The sequence below is a fragment of the Mytilus galloprovincialis genome, chromosome 4, assembly GCF_965363235.1.
Source record: "Mytilus galloprovincialis chromosome 4, xbMytGall1.hap1.1, whole genome shotgun sequence".
Taxonomy (NCBI): Eukaryota; Metazoa; Mollusca; class Bivalvia; order Mytilida; family Mytilidae; genus Mytilus; species Mytilus galloprovincialis.
The window spans coordinates 13,121,578-13,141,852 of NC_134841.1; the positions used below are offsets into that span (position 1 = coordinate 13,121,578).

The 20,275-nt window shown below is 31.6% G+C and overlaps 1 protein-coding gene across 1 annotated transcript; it reads left to right on the forward strand.

Annotated features, from left to right (window-relative positions):
* Nucleotides 1–466: 466 nt before the first annotated feature.
* On the forward strand, nucleotides 467–3,251 carry LOC143071394 (protein toll-like). Its single transcript, XM_076245655.1, has 2 exons — nucleotides 467–555; nucleotides 872–3,251. Exon 2 carries the CDS (start codon nucleotides 884–886, stop codon nucleotides 3,101–3,103), a length of 2,220 nt encoding a protein of 739 aa, XP_076101770.1. The 5' UTR covers nucleotides 467–555; nucleotides 872–883; the 3' UTR covers nucleotides 3,104–3,251.
* The last annotated feature ends 17,024 nt before the right edge of the window (nucleotides 3,252–20,275 follow it).

Below are 20,275 nucleotides of genomic sequence, written 5' to 3' on the forward strand. Positions count from 1 at the left end.
AATATTGTTAACATGCCTTTCCTATTTAAATTCAAGGTTTCTGATGTTAAATAACTGTTTTTGCATTTTAATAACCATATGATAATATAATACAATACCCTTATATGATAAATTTGAATGTATTCCAGTATTAATTTTGTTTAACTAAATTAGTCCTTTGAACAATCTTGCTCGTGTAAACTAAAGATAAAAGTACAAATATCATATATTGATATCATATACTTCTAAATTGAAAGCCTTTGAATGATTGTTAATGTGTTATTTCTTCATGTTATCACTTGGTTTTGAAATATTTCTTGTTACCCTTTGTCAAGACATGTTACTTAATTATGATCACTCCATCGACAAATGTAAAGATTAAGGTTGTCTATGTTTAGAATCGAACTATTGATAAGAAATATATGGTTTTCCCTTTAAATTAAAATACCCTTTATTTACTTTCTAAACCAATCAGACTGACTTCCTTGTATATTCTTTAAATAAGTACTTAAGATAAATAGTTTAGGAACACAGGTATTTCAAGTTTAACAGTTCTTCAGAGACATCTGAATTAAGGTAAGCAATTTCTACTGATATGTTATAATTTTATACTAGAGTTGCAAACTGTAGTTGATTATTTAAGTTACACACAAAGGTAGAAAGTTTTAAATGAAAAGCTTAATAACTTAACATACGGATCACTTAATATACCAAATTTATATCCATATCTATTCATTTAGAAGTTTTTAAAGTTTTAGACATCTGTTTGATACTGTCATATTTTATAAACAAAATGTTTTTTTTTATTATTAGAAAAGGTCTCAAAAGTGCATATTCATCATATCCAACTTTGTAAATACTGCCCATTCAGATTCTATTATTTTTTTTACAGAACCAAGAAACAATGGCTTCTGTGAACGTCTTGTTTCTGCTTATTTCACTGCTATCGAGAACCCAAGGTCAAAGTTGTGATTATAAAGGAACACTGACAGGCCACACAACTTTAACAAAAACGCTCCTAACCAGCTGCCTCCGTGATACGACTTATATAGACATTTCATACAATGAGTTTACAACAGTTTCAGTCGATGCTTTTGATGGCTTTTATGCTTTGGCGAAGATAAACATTACCAATAATAAGATAACTGAATTACCTGTTGGTCTTTTTGACCAGTCGTTTAAAGCATCTCTAACAGAGCTGTATGGTAGTGATAATATGCTTGAGTCGTTACACAATGACGTGTTCGAGAACAATTTCAACCTTAGAATCCTTGATCTGAGTAATAATAGGTTAAATTTTATAGACACCAACGTCTTCCATAAGGATCTCTCGAAACTTGAATTGGTTAATGTATCGTACAATCAGATGACATACTTTGAACCATGGCCATACATACCAGAAACACCTCAAACCGATGACATTGACTTAGTGTTTGACATTCAACACAACTTGATCGAAAAATTTACAAACACAATGAACTGGACATATAACCTTGTTGAGCCATACGAGTATTTGGTGAATCTACAGTTCAATAAGATTTCTGAAATGTCTGATGATGTCATTTTTATGTACCGAGACAAGGTTGAAGATCAAAGTGTGCTCACGGAATTACTAACATACAATGTTAACGTCACAAACAATCCATACTTCTGCAATTGTAAACTGTATGAATTAGTGAGAGATCTGCACGCTTCATTCTTTCTTTACTACAGAGTTGAAGAGTATCGGTACCGATGTGCTTCACCTCCTCATTTGGCAAATGTCGATTTGTTGCACGACTTGGATCTCGATCAGTTTGTCTGTAATATAACAGACAATTGTCCTTTAAACTGCACATGCCAAGAGAAACCATACATATCGACACTCGAAATGAATTGCACGAATGCAAATCTTCGCGAACTACCTCAAACTCTCCCGCCAATGTCAGATAATATCCAGTACGTTTCGCTATATCTTTCTGGAAACCGCATTACTGAAATTACAAAACGAAATTACAGTAACATTATTTATAATTTGACAGTTTCAAATAATAATATTAACTATATCGATGGAGAAGCTTTGAAGGAAATTGTTAATCTTAACAACTTAGACATTTCTGGAAATGCTTTAAAATACGTACCAAAAGAAATACAAAAACTATCTTTTCACAAAGTCAAAGTTCGTGGAAATCCCTTCCAATGCGAATGTAATATGACATGGATGGCAGATTGGATCGCCTTGTCAAATGGAGCTGATGAGTCTTCTATCACGTGTTCCTCTGATGATAAGACACACGTCATTAAAGATGTAACAGAAAAGGGCCTGGATTGCAACATATCGGATTTTGTCATCATATTCAGCGTGATTATGACTGTTGTTGTTGGCGTTATCATAGGTGGTATTATAACAGCAAGACGATGTCCATATGAAACCAAAGTGTTGATTTATCTTTTCTTAAGAATACACCCACGTGATCTCTACAAGGTTGATCAAGACGAAACAATGCATTACGATGCATATTTAAGTTTTGACGGAGAGGATATACAAGTGAGACAATGGATTAAAACTATTTTTATGAAAAAACTTGAAGAAAATGGAAAAAAGAAATACAAATTCTTCTGTCCTCTACGTGATGCCCTTGTTGGGGAAGATTATGGTCAAGACCTTGTACAAAAAATGACACAATCCCGCCGTATTTTTGTTTTACTATCTCCTGGTTATTTTACAGACACATGGAGAATCTATGAGTCAGATCAGGCAGAAATGGAACATAATGCTAATAGTGAGAATCACCCACGTGTTGTATATATTATCTGGCATGATGAAAATGAAGTCATAAAACAAAATCTCCAAAAAGAGCCATGGAAATCAAGACTTATAGGTAAACGTGTATTATCACCTGACAAAAGATTTTTCTGGTCAAAAATTCGTTATGAACTGCCAATTAAGCCAAGGAGCAAAATAAATCGTGTTAATAACAGTTACACTGATATTCAAGAGGCAGAAAGAGACGAACGACAACAAAACAATGACATAAAAGTGATATGTAAAAAAGACTTAACACCACTCCCTAATAGACCTCAATCAGCAGCAATCGGTGGTGTTAGTCATGATAATTTGTATTTAGAGGCTATAGAGTTATAATGTTGGAACTTAATCAAACATATTCTGTTCTTAAAGGGATATATATAAAAAAGAAGATGTGGTATGATTGCCAATGAGACAACTATCCACAAAAGACCAAAATGACACAGACATTAACAACTATAGGTCACCGAACGGCCTTCAACAATGAGCAAAGTATTGTAAAAGTATTATGACAATTAGGTTTAGTAGAAGTATAGACATTTATTTTGTATTAGCACATCGTGTTGAAGCTGCAATCTACAGCAGCTCAATATGATCTATTCATATGCAAAGGGCATTCATTAAAATATGTTGATTTTTGCTCTTTTCTTCTTCTTCACAAATTATGATTTAAATTACATGTTTTTATTATTGAAATGTCACTTATTATACTGCATCATCTTAAGTTAAAATTGGAGAACCATTATTTGAACAGAAGTAAGTACAAAAATATAAGTTCAGGGAAAAAAACACTTACTAGAATACCCTGTTCAATAAACAACAGCAACAAAACAAATATGTACCAAACAACAATGAAAACAGACTTTTACTGATGATCTTCTCCTTGTTCTGAGCGACCGTTCTGATCCAAAACTATTAATGATAATGAATTTTGGAGGAAATGTCATTCAGAAACGTCATAAAAAGTACAGGAAAGTACGTGCATATCACATGGTAAATTTTGTAACTACGTCTAATGCATCAACATCAACTGAACTTTTTTAGTCTTGTTTGAAACAATATAATACCGAATTTGATGTTGATGATCTAAAGAAATTTTAAAGTAAAAGCAGACAAGTATTTAGAGGAAGTTTACACAATTCGTAGTAAATAAATGAGCCTGAAAGATCCTCTATTGTAAAGCTCGCATACCTCACGGAAACACAATTACAATTGTAGAATGAAAAAGGAAATGTACCCAATGAAAAACCAAAGGGCATGTGTGTAAGCAATTGTAGATCACCGTATGGCCTTCAGGAATGAGAAAAAAAATCCGTATAGTAAGCTATTAAGGTCCCCGGTGTGACAAAAAGGGAATCAATGCTAACGAGAAAACAAAACAAACTTTTCTATGATAATGTAATAAACGAAGAACAAATTTTGTCATACAACAAACAAAAGACGAATACTTAATCACAGGCTCCTGACTTGGGATAGACACATAAAAATTATGACGGGTTTGAACACGTGTCCCGGTGCTCGACCTATCTGTTAACCTGGGACAATGATGTAAAAGCTAGACATGATAAATGAAGATACAGTTAGCATCAGTTGAAAAGAGCTTAACACGTCAATTTGACAAGAAACACATTTGTTTTAAGGCAAAAGTTGCAACATACTGATCAAATAGTACTTTCAGTCACTGAAAGCCAGTAACAATTGATAGATGAATAATTGTATACCCCTATATGCACATTATATAAATATATAAATTGTGTTTGAGCATTAGAATCAGAAATGAAGCGTGGCCGATATTGTGGTCAAATACATTTTATATTATCCGGAAGACTATCTACAAAATGAACATTTGTTGTATTTATACTGCAATTAAAGACTCCTTCATGTTAAAATTTTAAATTCCGAACAGTTGTCTTTGGTTTTTATGGAAATCTACACGAGTTAGCCCCCCTCCCCCTCTAAAACAAAATTATTTTTTTTATTGAAAAACAAACCGATAAACAGACAAACATATACAATAACAACAAAACAAATTCACACAAACTGTAAATGTTACTTTAAGCAAAACTACTTTTCACATTACCATTTGCTTAAAATAGAAGAGGGATGTCAGGGGATTGAGAAAACATTCATTTCATGTATCATGCGTAAAAAAAAGTTACTGCTGCAATTCGTATGAAAGCTGTATAGATAAGTTGTCATTGTTTCAGCAATGAAGACTTTAGTTTGAAGTTTGAAGGACTGTGTTAGATAAATAGATAATATTGTGTGACGTAACTATAGAACTATAATATTATAGATGTTCACAATGCATCAATTACTTCACTCTATCGTCAATGTTAAGGGGAAATACCCCAAATAATTTTCGTTGTTTAAGAGAATATGAAGTTTAAATTAAGGCAATTTACTTATTTAAATTTTCGATGTCACTATGTATATTTCAAGTTCATTATGTTTTGAAACATTCGACAAAACTTTTTTTTAACACGATAGGTATAAGCTGGAATTGCAAAGCAATATACCATTTAGAATAATGTTGGGTATACATTTGCCTACACGATATAGAGCGCAAGTGAAGGAATAATTTAGTTCACTTATATAAAAGGATAACATGAACTACCAAAAATATTGAACAGATCACATCAACACTATACAGATTATTTTAAGTTTGTGTATCTTTTTCACTACTGCATTTGCTGATAATATATTTACACTCAACTAAAAAAAAAGAATGTGTAGGGCTGATAGACAGTAGTTTTCCCTTGTACTTTTACAACAGAAATGTAAATTCACTTTTATATACAATCCAAAAACACTCGACTGTTTTCAATTCGACATGTGTAATCTATTGTCACATGTCTACTGTTAACAACTTTATGGTGCATTCCCACAAAACATTTTTACCCCCAGGATTATTCATGTCGAACTATCATGAATAAATATATCAAGTGAGCTATTTTTACAAAGAGTGGAGTTTGATTGTAAATCTTTTTTAATTGTTTATTATCTATATCAGGGTATATACCATAAATTATAGTTATCAAGTCTTGACCTTTGTTACAGCCTTTGATCAAACGTAAGTGATTCTATCTGAGAAAACTATTACTTTCATTTTGTATACTCTTATTTTCCAAATAGATAAAAAAAAAATAGTTCAAACAATTTGGCACTCAGTCTGATTAGATCAATTCAATTAAAATCAATGATAATATTTGATCTGATAATGTTAGAAAAGCCTTGGACTATTAAGAGGTTGTTACAATTCTCCAATAAACGACATCCGATAAGTTAATGTGACCCTAAAATAGCGTGAATTGCGGTTGCTGTTATAAAACTACAAGTGTTATTTACTGTTAAAGACATTATAGGCGATTAAAAGCTTTTTCGAAGTTCAAGTGAAGTTAAATACTTTGTATCTCCTCTGGGTTTTCCCAAGCAATCTCGGATGTCTTGCTTTAAATTTACATTACAAAATTTTATTGCAACTGAGACATATTTTCTTCTCCCAAATATATTTTTTATCGAATGCAGCCACGTTGACCACAGATTTTTCTACTATACATTTTTTTATTGCAAAATGACGTCATTCATGAAAATGTTGATACTCTGAATTTTAAAAGCCAGATTTCGGCATTTTCAACGACCAATTCTAATTTTAGCTCTAATTCTCCATTACACTGTTGAAATCAAACCATGAAACAAATGCGTTATTCTTATGACTAACTTCCTGATAATATCGTGCGTTTTCATTCTGTTTAAATACCGTATACATAAAATAGATAATTCTTTATTTTGATATACTTGGACACCTCTAATATACATAACGACTATACGATGGCATAACGTTTGTCTAACCAGATTTATTCACTCATAATACCTAACTTCGTACGATCACAAGCCCAGTAGTCAGCACTTCTGTGTTGACTTGAGTTATCAATGATATGTTCATAATTATAAACTAACTGTTAACAAAGCTTTGAATTTTTGAAAAACTAAGACTTTTCTACCTCAGAAATAGATTACCTTAGCTGTATTTGGCAAACCTTTTAGGAATTGTTGGTCCTCAATGCTCGTTAACTTTGTCCTCTATTTGGCCTTTTAAACCTTTTTTAATTTGAGCGTTATGTCTATGTCTGTGTTTATGTCTATACATAAAATTGAGAATGGAAATGGGGAATGTGTCAAAGAGACAACAACCCGACCAAATAAAAAAACAACAGCAGAGGGTCACCAACAGGTCTTCAATGTAGCGAGAAATTCCCGCACCCGGAGGCGTCCTTCAGCTGGCCCCTGCACAAATATATACTAGTCCAGGGATAATGAACGACATAATAATTTCCAAATTGTACACAAGAAACTAAAATTAAAATAATACAAGACTAACAAAGGCCAGAGGCTCCTGACTTGGGACAGGCGCAAAAATGCGGCGGGGTTAAACATGTTTGTGAGATCTCAACCCTCCCCCTATACATCTAGCCAATGTAGAAAAGTAAACGCATAACAATACGCACATTAAAATTCAGTTCAAGAGAAGTCCGAGTCTGATGTCAGAAGATGTAACCAAAGAAAATAAACAAAATGACAATAATACATAAATAACAACAGACTACTAGCAGTTAACTGACATGCCAGCTCCAGACTTCAATTAAACTGACTGAAAGATTATGATTTCATCATATGAACATCAGTCACAATCCTTCCCGTTAGGGGTTTAGTATCGTACCATCATAACATATATGAGAAGAACATAACCCGTGTCATGCCAACAACTGTTTTTAGAATAAATGTGTTTAGTTCCGATGCAAAGACCTTATCAGTGACTCAATATTAACGCCAAAATATGCAATCTTTAATGACTTGACAACAGTATCGTAATTATATCCTTCTTAATAAGTCTATTCAAAGGTTTTGTAAGTTTCTGAGGTGAATACTGACACCTTTGGGCTTTATAAAGAATATTTCCATAAAAAGTTGGATGTGAAATACCTGAACGTATTAGAAGTCTGCATGTTGAGCTATATTTACGAATGATGTCTTTATACCGATGATAAAATTTAGTAAATGTTTTGACTAGTTTGTAATATCGAAAACCCTGGTGTAATAATTTTTCAGTAATACATAAATTTCTCTCGTTAAAATCTAAAACATTGTTACATACACGAGCGAATCGTACAAGTTGAGATATATAAACACCGTAAGATGGTGACAAGGGAACGTCACCATCTAAAAACGGATAATTAACGATAGGAAATGAAAAATCATCCCTTTTATCATAAATTTTAGTATTCAGCTTTCCATTAGTGGTAGAAATATCAAGATCGAGAAAAGGGCAGTGGTCATTGTTAGTATTAGCTTTATTTAAAGTAAGTTCAACAGGATAAATTTCATTAATATACATACTGAAGTCGTCATTATTGTGAGCCAAAATATCATCCAAATATCTAAAAGTATTATTAAATTTGTATATCAGATGTTGTTTCGATGGGTCTTTGCATATTTTTGTCATAAATTGTAACTCATAACAATACAAAAACAGGTCCGCAATAAGTGGTGCACAGTTAGTCCCCGTCTATGTCTATGTCTATGTCTATGTCTATATCTATATCTATGTCTATATCAACGTTTATGTCTATGTCTATGTATATGTCTATTTCTATATATATGTCTATATCTACGCCTATGTCTATGTCTATGTCTATGTCCATGTCTATGTCTATGTCTATGTCTATGTCTATGTCTATGTCTATGTCTATGTCTACGCCTATGTCTATGTCTATGTCTATGTCTATATCTATGTCTTTTGTCTATGTCTATGTCTATGTCCATGTCTATCTCTATATCTATGTTTATGTCTATGTCTATGTCTATGTCTACGTCTATATCTGTGCCTATGTCTATGTCTGTGTCTATGCCTATGGCTATGTCTATGTCTATGTATATGTCCATGTCTATCTCTATGTCTATGTCTATGTCTACGCCTATGTATATGTCTATGTCTATGTCTATGACCATGTCTATGTCTATGTCTATGTCTATGTCTATGCTTATGTATATGTCTATGTCTATGTCTAAGTCTATGGCTATGTCTATGTATGTGTCGTTGTCTATTTGTCGAGCGCTCTGACAGACGAATACCTTTTGGAATTTTGGAAAAAAAAAGGGGGAGAGCCTAACTAATTTTCCTGTCCCCAAGTACCGTTGGTCACATCAATATTCATAGTATAATCATAGGTACTTGGGGACAAGACAATTTTATTTTTTTCTCTCCCACTTTTTTTCAAAAATTGGGGAGTTTTCCGTTAATTTCAATTATTTTCGTATTTTAAAGTATGATATGAACATAAATGTCATGTAAGACATAAATTGCATTTGTTATTGACTATCAATTCCAAATCTAAGGGTTCGCCCTAATCGTCATGTACTGACAGTTGAACTCTCCTGAATATGCACGAAATGAAACTATATGTTCCACTTGACGTTTCGACGAACGATAAAATAACAAAAACAACGTATTCACAAAAAAATGCATTGTCAACACTTCGCAAAATAAGGTAATTATATTTTAGGGTTAAACAAGTATTTTTTGTATTATCAAAATTATTAGAGTGCATGTTCTCTCTCGAACTGTAGATAATTGTCGAGTAAATAAATTGTTTTTGTCAAATATCTATTCCATTAGTAATTTTGTTTAAAATAGAACAGAAATATTAAGCGAAAACATAAATGAATTAATATAACAAATGTATAAGGAAGGTCAAATCTTTAAAAATTATCTATTGCAAATAAATTTAAAGACGGTCAATAAAGAAAAAGCTATATTGCCGAGATATTTAATTTGTGAACGGTAATTGAGTATAATTAAATTAAATACATAAATGATATTAAACATCGAGTTAAAACTTGTTATGAAAATTAAGTAATTCGCATGAATGTACTTCCCATACATGTATTTATAGAATACTAAAAAAAACCAGGTTGTTCTTGAATTCAAACGACAGTCGATCAGTATGTCGAGGTCTTTAAATCCCCCGCAATTATTATATAAATGTTATTATTTTTAAAGTTCAGCCACCTTTACAACAGTTAAATCATTTTTTTAAGACTTTATCAATATATAATACCTTTAGTAATTTCCATCTGAAGAACTCAGTTATCATGTTACACTTTTCTACTATTTCTGCTATCATTTTTTCTTTCTTACAAGTTATCTTTTTTTAAACAATACGATTAAAAAAACCCGATGGAATTAAAAAAAATTAACCACTATCAAATAAACCCGTCAGTAAATGTTTCCAAAAATGTCAATTCGGTATGAAAATACTGTTTGATGTTTTATTGTTTATTAGTTTAAACATATTTTATTTGCATAAGTAGCAAAAGGGATTGGACACAAGTTATAACAACATTAGAGACGTCCTCTCCCAATATAAATATAAACACAAAGTACATTAGATAATGGCGAAAAAAAGAAAAAAAAACATAGTAGTAATGCATGTAATACATACTTCAAACAAAAATTAGAAATAAAAAGAAAAAAAAATACAATATAATATAATAAGGAATAATAATGAAACAACTGGACTGGAGTGAAAGGTTGTAAAGTAGAAATTTAGAACGTTAATTGATTGTTTTAAATCTTTGTGTTATTCTGATGTAAGATTGTACGGACTCAAAAATGTCTTTGTTTTGCTGAAAAGAAAGGTCACCGTCACCAGCCAACAGAAGCTCAATGGATATAGCATAACGTTCTAATTTAGAAAACAGTATTTCTCTTGCTTCGTTGTGAAAAGCGCACTCTAAAAAATAGTGTATACTATCCTCAACAGGGTGGCCACAGCTGCATGCCGGATTTGCTTTAATATTAACACGATGTAAATCTGAATTTAAAGAACTGCACATATTTCTCAAACGTGTATGAATGATATTAAGTTTTCTATCCCCACAACTAAAATAGGAAGGTGGCTGTATCAATTTGGACTTCATCTTTCGTTTAAAAATATTTATATTTTTGGACGTACGTATGTCGGGGGTAAGTCTATTCCATTCAATAGTAGTGGATGGGAAAAAGGATTTTCTAATTATGTCTAGTCTGTAACCGGGTACTACATAATTATTACTGTTTCGCAAATCGTAGTTAGATACTTGACCAACAAGCGGGGGCATTAAATCACAGAGATAATCAGGGGCAGTCCCATTATGTAAAGAATAAAACATATTGAGCTTTCTGGATTTTCTTCTGTCTACAAGTAATTGCCAGCCAGTTTCAAAATATATAGCTTCCCGACTAGCAAACACGGGCACCCCAGTTACTAACCTCCCTGCTTCTAACTGAACATGTTCTAAATTGTCGGCTTCTTGTTGAGTACAACCATCCCATAACTCACATGCATATTCCATAACGGGTCTTATAAAAGTTAAATATATACGAGCAAGATAATTTCTATTCAATACATATTTCAATTTTTTAAGAACATTTAATCTTGTGCTTGCACACTTTAAAATATTTTCTATATGGGTATGGAATTTACCATTGGAATCAAAAGTAATCCCTAAGTGTTTATGAAAGGAGACAAATTCTACTAATTGGTTTTGAAATTCTATTTCAATATCATCTGGGGAAGTATGGCAGGAGATTATCATAGCCTTTGTCTTATTAGGGTTAAAATTAATAAGCCAAGCTTTAGACCATACTGAAATTTGTTCTAAATCGCTGTTTAAGACTTCCTCTATAGTGTAAGGGTTATTGCTGGAATAAGAAAGAGATGTATCATCAGCAAACAATCGAGTTAGACTTGTCAAATTATCAGCTATGTCATTTACATAAATAGAAATAGTAGGGGACCTAATACGGAGCCTTGCGGAACTCCTGCATTTGTATTATCAAAAGGCGAATAGGCATTTGAAACAAAAACGCTTTGTTTTCTATTTGAAATATAACTTTCAAACCATTTATATAGATTTCCATCAATACCATACGCTTTAAGTTTTATTAAGAGGCCACTATGCCATACCCTATCAAAAGCTTTCGAGATATCACATAATATAAGAGATGTTATACAGCGATCATCAAGTGACATGCATATCCTATAGTAAATTTCTATTAGCTGGTGAACGGTAGAATGACCTGGAATAAAACCTGATTGAAATTTGTATAATAAATTGTTTGCTATTAAGTGATTAAATACATTTTTAAACACAATTCTTTCAAAAACTTTACCCACTGCTGATACTAATGAGATTGGTCTATAATTGGAAATCAGTGATTTGTCTCCGGTTTTGAATAACGGCATGACAATAGCTGTTTTCCATTGACTAGGAAACTCTGCCTTTTCAAATGACAAATTAAATAACAATGATAAGGGTACACTGACAGTATAACTTGTCTTTTTTAACATTTGATGACTAATTGAGTCATTACCTGATGCTTTTCCCAATTTTAAAGTCTGCAAAATATCAATGACTTGATTTGAGTTTATATAGAAAATATCAATTTTAGAATTTGACCTAGTCAGAAATTCTGGAGATCTATCATTATTTTCATTTATAGTAGATATGGAACAAAAATACTTATTCAAAAGACATGCTTTATCGTAATTTTCAGTGACTAATTCGTCATTTTCATTTTTAAGTTGAGTGATATGAGTAGAATTACCTGATGTCTTCACTAATTTTTTCATTAATGACCAATACGATTTAGAATTACCAGATGCAAACTCGTCCAACAAACTATTTGCGTTTAAGTAAAATTGTTCTTTTGTGTATCGTTTTAAATTATTCACATGATTTCTTTGCTTTTTATACTTATTCAGATCTGGAATACTATTGGACCTACGAGCTTGTTTGTGTAGTCTATCACGTTTACGTATTTCTCTTCTTAGGTCAGAATTAAACCATATTTTATCATTTGGTCGTATAGTTACTTCTTTTTGAGGAATACAGTCATTAATATATTCAAGAAATTTATTTGTAAAATTTTTACAATTTTGATCCATACTATTTTCAGCATTAATTATTGATTCCCAATCAAAAGTAGCAATGAGCTCGTTACATTTGTCGAAATCAGCATTTCGATAGTCCCAAATCATTCTTTTATAAGTAGTATTATTTTGTAACCTACCAAGATTATTCAAGAATATAATAGTTCCGTCATGATCACTATACGTACGATCTATTTGTATTACATGGGAATCGTAGACATCACATGAATCTGATACCAAAATAGGATATAACAAGGACTGGTGTGTAGCACAAAATCTGGTTGGTTCGTTTATAACATTTTTAAGGCCATTTAGTCTCATAATGTCAAATATTTTATTGTATTTACCTTCCAAAGTAAAGCACCGTGATGATAGAAAAAAACCAACAACAGTGAAATTGAATTTATTGAATTACAATAATAAAGTGCGTTTAGAATCAAATAACAGAATACAATTTATTTTTATGTACAAAAATAAAAAGATGTCCCTTGATTGCCAATGAAACAACTATCCACCGGGTACCAAAGAACGTGGACGCATTTACGACTAAACTCAAACCGATATGTTGACAGCTATGAGAGAGATCTAAATGTAAACTGAAACCCCGAAGTTCTGTGTTCCTCAAAAATATTACGATACGTACAACAACTTAGGTGATTCGTAGTTTTGTGTTTCTAAACATTTATAGTGTAAGAATACTAAATTTTATTCGGAGAGTTTGTAAATTTAATATATCGCTGCGAGGAGATACAAAACTGCCAACTAAAAATTGGCAGATCTAACATTGTTGGAAGAAGAAGTATACATACATTAATTAATGTGTAAGCCCCGTTTTACCACGGGTTATCCGATGGAGAACGTCTATCATAAAACAGAAAAAATAAAGAACATGGGGTATCTATTCATGTCACAAAATCAGTACATACACAGCAAAAACACACAAAAAACAAAGGAACAGAGCTTTTATTGCTGTTCTTCATCTCAAAGTCACAGTGAAGAACATATTTAGACGTATAGATGTATACATATAATTCGTCTCAAATTTATCCCAACAATGTTTGATCTTCTAATTTGCGTTCACATTTGTTTCTTTTCGGAAACACCTGCTTCTGTGGTATCATACATATTTGTAATCATACATATTGTGTGTGGTCAAGTCTGAAAACATACCATAGCCATTGGTGTATTTTGTGTTGATTTTAGGAGATACATCATAGTCACTCTTGTATGTGGTTGCTCGATCCAAAATTATACCATAATCGTTCCTTAATATGGTTATCCATTCTAAAGACACACCATCGCCATACATGTTAGTAATGTTCTGCTGTGAGTAAACTTCATCTTTATCTGCGATCCCAAAATTGAAAAACTGAATATTACAGAAATGACAGAGACCAAGTAAATTTTGGCCATGGTTAACAATTTAATTCGTTTGACTAGTTAGCTGTTGAAAATCAGACACGAAGTGTGATAAAGCCAAAAGTTGTATGATATATAACAAACTTGGATTTAATGGTAATATGTCATCAAAACGAATTTTTGCCAAATGTCACCAATTCATTATATATGCTTTTAAAATGTCAGAAAAATTTCATAATGGTATTGAAGAGATCAGAAAGCAGATAAATTAGATTAGTTTTACATTGTATATTTCCTGGATCCCTAAATATTTTTAAAATAGGGATTGCTAAGTTACATCTGAAAAAAGTGATTTTCTTGAAAACAAATGTAACTGTTCTGTGACAAAAGTATATTTTAAAATGTAAAGATTCGATTTTGAAAGTTTATATATTCTACGCAATTCAAATGTTGCCCTTTTTACAACAGGAACAATTCATAGTCATCGAGATCAAAATCATCTGCTATTTTAAAGTTATCGTAATATAGCATTTGCAATGGTTTTTGACGAACAGAGTAAAATAACAAACAATCAAAGTCCACGGAAAATTTAAAACGCAAATCCCCTTGTCAAAGGAGTAGGTCCAGTAAGACCCCTTTTTGGCCCCAAAATATAGCAGTTTTACAAAATTGTTAAAATGTAAACTTTTAGTTATTTATTGGTTGGAAGAATGCTTCTGCTACATAAATATGGGCTGTTTTTGACAATACAATGCACATATATCGGATAGTAGCACCATTAAGTCATGCTAAATTACTGAAATCTTCACAATTCTAGCATTTTATTTAAATTTTAGACGGTTTCCGTGTAAAACGAAAGTGGCCGCATTCGTGTTCATTCTTAATATTGAAATGTAAGTTGTATTTGATGACAATACATAACATATATAAAGGTTGAGGATAAAGTCATGCTAAATTACTGAAATCTTCACAATTCTATCTAGCATTTTATTTAAATTTTAGACGGTTTCCTTGTAAAACGAAAGTGGCCGCATTCGTGTGCATTCTTAATATTGAAATGTAAGTTGTATTTGATGACAATACATAACATATATAAAGGTTGAGGATAAACACGGATGCGGTCATTTTCATTTTTGACAAAAACCGTCTGAAAAGTGACATTTTTCGGCATATTGGGTAGATTTTTCATATTTGAGCTTGAATCGGATCGTTTTAAATGACTAAATCAGTAAAAATCTTTCACATAACTAATTGAATCAAATAAAATAGACACGTAAGGGTTTAAAAAGTGGTCAAACTCTTTCGTCAGATGAACCTGAAATTTGAGGCCAAAATCGGTCCTTACCGGACCTACTCCATTCATAATCTAAAGCTAAAACATAACAAACGAAAAGTATGATGCATATTTTTTTATGTTTCATCTGTTTTACAAGTCCGTTTTTGTGCAAAGTCAATAAACAGTATACATCCTGTTGATATATGAAAAAGGTTGAGCTGAACAAAACCAAACTATAAATAAATTATTCTAAAACTAGCTTCTAATTTTAATGTATATCATTTACTTTGAATTGGTAGGATAAGAGATTATGTATAATTCGCGAAGCATTCGGGGATTCTGTATAGTCACTGATAACTTTGGTAATTACTAGAAAAGATGGGAGACGGATTATATAAGTTTTTCCAAACTTGTTTCCGAATCCCATATTTGAACTTTATGTATCATTGTATTGTAACATTTTACTCTTGGAATTTTTCATTGATAAATACTGTTTAAACTAAAAAATGTCAGGAAATATTCGTTATAACTGGAGTGAGGAGACAATGAATAAAAGTAAAATAATGTATTCTATAAAACCATATTCAAACATCTTTTGAAACATCAATTGCAAAATCTAAAGCACAAAGTGAAATCACAAAAATACTAAACTCCAAGGAAAATTCAAAAAGGAAAGTCCCTAATCAAATGGTAAAATAAAAAGCTCAATCACATCAAACGTATGGATAACAACTGCAATATTCCTGACTTGGTACAAAATTCTATTACAAATCATTTTTTAACAAACTACATTGTAAATTTGGAGGACATCTTCTGTTGGGGCTTTATCATTTCTTTATACTTTACATTAAAGATCATTTTTCTCTATAATGTTTTTTTTATTTTGGCCATTATCTGTATTCCGTATATTTTAGCATACGGCTATTCTTTATTCTCATTTGTTTTGTCTATTTTGTTTCTATATTTTTATCCCTTTATTTTAATCTAATTTCTTCATATTCACTATTGTATAAATCTTTTACCATTTAAATTTTTGCTATAATTATCCTTTCTTGTTTTGTAACTACTCTACCCCCTCCCTTTCCCTACAAGAAAACCCAAACCGTAGTCTGCCTTTACATCTTGAATCTGATTGTAGTGCACATTGAAGGGAAACAAGTGTTCCTTTAAGAATCATTGATATGAAGGTGCTAAAAAGTTCAATCAGACACATAAAATTGGTTCCCTGTGTATCATCTACGCATAATTATATATTTTATAGTCAGGTATAATGTTCAGTCCTTTTATGGACGATGGTCATATTAAGTTTCGGGGGTATTACAGCCTATTGTTTATGAGTTAATGTGGGTTCACACAGTTAAATAGAATATCATATATACTGTTTACTTTGATATGATTTGATAAACGGATATCATTTCAGGGAATGTATAAAATTATTCTTAACATTTTCAGTGGAAAAATCATTGATCATTTTCGGGATTTATAGATAATCATTCCAATGATTTTAGTGATTATGCAAAATTATTTGAAAAATCAGGAATTCTACATTATACAAATTTACTGTAACATCCGCGCGCATAGTTTTTGTTGTTCAAGTGAAAGTCTATTGACAACTTCTTAGATATTTTTGTATAATTAGTTTAGTAATCACATAGTTGTGGATATGTAAAATAATTGAAACTTATGTATGTTATCTAACCAATTTCATTGATATAGTCTTAATCATAGATCAAAAGTCAAAGTAAAAACAGGTACAAACCTTTAATTAAGAGCGTCAAAAACAAACAAAACAAATCGTCTGCCGTCAACATTACGTGATAACTACGTCGGATCGGTTTAGAACAAAACTTAACGCCATACTTGAAGATGTCAGCTTCCTAATTATAAACTTTCCATTTCCATGTAGCAACATTCTAGCAGCGCCCTCATATGGAGTATATATAGTTCATACAATATTTCAGAGGTTTCATTTCCTGTCATGACTTCCTTGATAGAGGGTCCCTACTTTCAAGGAAGCTTTTGAACCAAGAGCTCCAAGTGATGGATATAAGGTCATCCGTTCGGAATTTCTACGAACAACATCACATGTTGGTTGACCGTTATGAAACATCTGTTTTTATTGTACCCTAATGTGACATACTGAATTAAGATTAATCACCGAGTTTGCACTTAAGTGAGCAACACTACGGATGACACATGTGGAGTTGGGTTTTTTTTCGGTTACTCTTCCGGAGCACCTTAGTTGTTATAGAAACCATTGATATACATTACTGTGTTCGATTAAGTTCTATAGACCTTGGTGGCCAATTGGTCTAGGTAGTTTATCTACATTGCACTACGCTATAATGGATGTAGTTCGAATCTCGATTAAGGCAAGTCTTTGACTTCGATAATAAATGTCAAGGATTGCAACTTTTACTGGAATTGATCGGTAGTATTTTTTAAGAACACAAATTTCTCAACCAGCAGAAATTAACGGTCCTCCTTAATTTGGCAAATGTCGATGGAAAAAAGTAAAAACACAAAAATACTGAACTCCGAGGAAAATTCAAAAAAGGAAAGTCCCAAATAAAATGGCAAAATCAATAGTTCAAACACATCAAACGAAGAGATAACAACTGTCATATTCCTGACTTGGTACAGACATTTTCTTATGTAGAAGTTGGAAGTTATGTTAAACACATACAAACAACTGTGCATTTGTATTCAGATATCGCAGATCAAATTTATTCGTTCATTGTTTAATCATACGTTTTTTGATTGAGTTAAGTCTGCCAATTGATATTTTATCGTATGTTTTTCTTTGTTGTGATGTTATGCTATTGTTTCAGAAAAAGGGAGAAGGTTTGGATCCATTAAAACGTTTAATCCCGCTGCAAATGTTTGCACCTGTCCTAAGTCAGGAATCTGATGTACAGTAGTTGTCGTTTGTTTATGTAATATATACGTGTTTCTCGTTTCTCGTTTTGTTTATATAGGTTAGACCGTTGGTTTTCCCGTTTGAATGGTTTTACACTAGTAATTTTGGGGCCCTTTATAGCTTGTTGTTCGGTGTGAGCCAAGGCTCCGTGTTGAAGGCCGTACTTTAACCTATAATGGTTTACTTTTTAAATTGTTATTTGTATGGAGAGTTGTCTCATTGGCACTCACACCACATCTTCCTATATCTATAAAACAAACATTTTGTCACGGTTTTAAATATTGTTCAAAGTAATAAAGAATTGAATTGTTATGTTCTATGACGAACTATGTTTAATTTGATAATATTGTTTTTATTGATAAATAAATGTTTGGACATTCAATTTAAATTTAATAAACGTCTAAATTTCACCAGTTGCTCCGATCTGTCTTAATCGGTGATCTATTTACAGAATTTGTTCAAGTCTATTTAAAGATACTGAGTTTTGATTGTAAACTTGTTCTTTTGTTAACTCGTATAGCAAAAATATTTTCCTATCTTTGTTATCTTATTTAACCTTTCGTATTTGTCCACATTCGGCCAAAATATGAGTGAACTATTTGCCACTGGACAATAAACGAACATCAATCATTGTACCTGTCCAAATACCATTTAAAAAGTATGAATAGTATCTGTATTATTAAAATATAGGTTTAGACCCAAAGTATACACAGGTCGTCTTAATTGATTAACCTATAAATAAAGGCAACAGCAGTATACCGCTGTTCAAACTTATAAATCCATGGACAAAAAAACAAAATCGGGGTAAAAAACTAAAACTGAGGGAAACGCATAAATATAAGAGGAGAACAACGACACAACACTACAATGTAACTAACACACACAGAAACGTTATCTATAGTATATGAAACCAATATATAGTATACTTTTAAGATTGCAACAAATTATACTGTTTGTTGAAAGCAGTTTTTAGTTATCTCGAATTAGAAAAAATAACAAGCATTACTTATTGGTAATAAAAAGTCATCTTTCAGATATTGATTATAATCTCTGAATAGTATTATTCATGTGTTAAAGGAGCACTAGCTGTCAAATTCATGGTCACCGATTTGACTCAAATTCTCATATTTGACTTATAACAATGTAAAACATTTATCCAATCTACCTAAAATTTAAAATAAACAGTTTACAAAGCATGGGGTAGATAATATATAGGTTCGTTTCGTGTGTATTTTAGTCCAGACGCCATCTAATTAAATATAGATGTGACCTCAGATGACCATATACGCGATGTAAACATAAATAAAGATATGAATAGATTAAACCAACACGTGTAATTGGATTTTATAGGTCTGTTTGATTTTATTTTATAGATTAAAAATAGATGTTTCTCATTGTTTTTAACCGTATAAGAATGATTTTATGTGTATCGAATTAGTAATCAAATGATTTACCGTAGTTTCAATTTCATTGTTGACATTCTTTTTCTTTACAAAACAAGTACACGTACAATGCATGCGTTGTCAATCTCTAGCTAGGGGTTAAATTGAAGTTCACATGAATACGGATTTAAAGAGGTCGACACATTCACTTGCAAGTGAATAACTAATTATCAATGTTTCTTAGCGTAATTTGACAAAATTGAACCTTTTTTGGCTGCAAAAAGCGAATTATTATTTCACTATTTCACTTTCATTATTGATTGAACAGAAAAAAAATCAAATATATAGATTTTTTATATATCTCGTAGCTAGTGCCCCTTTATCTTGTGTTTATTCAGCTATATAAAAACCTTTGAGAGAAGTTTAGTATTTTTAATATCATAATTAAAGGTGATGATATCAAATCAGTGATATATTATAATTTGGTTAAAGCCAGACAGATATGTAACTGTTTGAGGTTCATGATAGCACGTCAGATCAGTTTAGTTGGTCTACGATAAGTAATTAAAGTACTCTTGTAATTCTATAACGGCTACA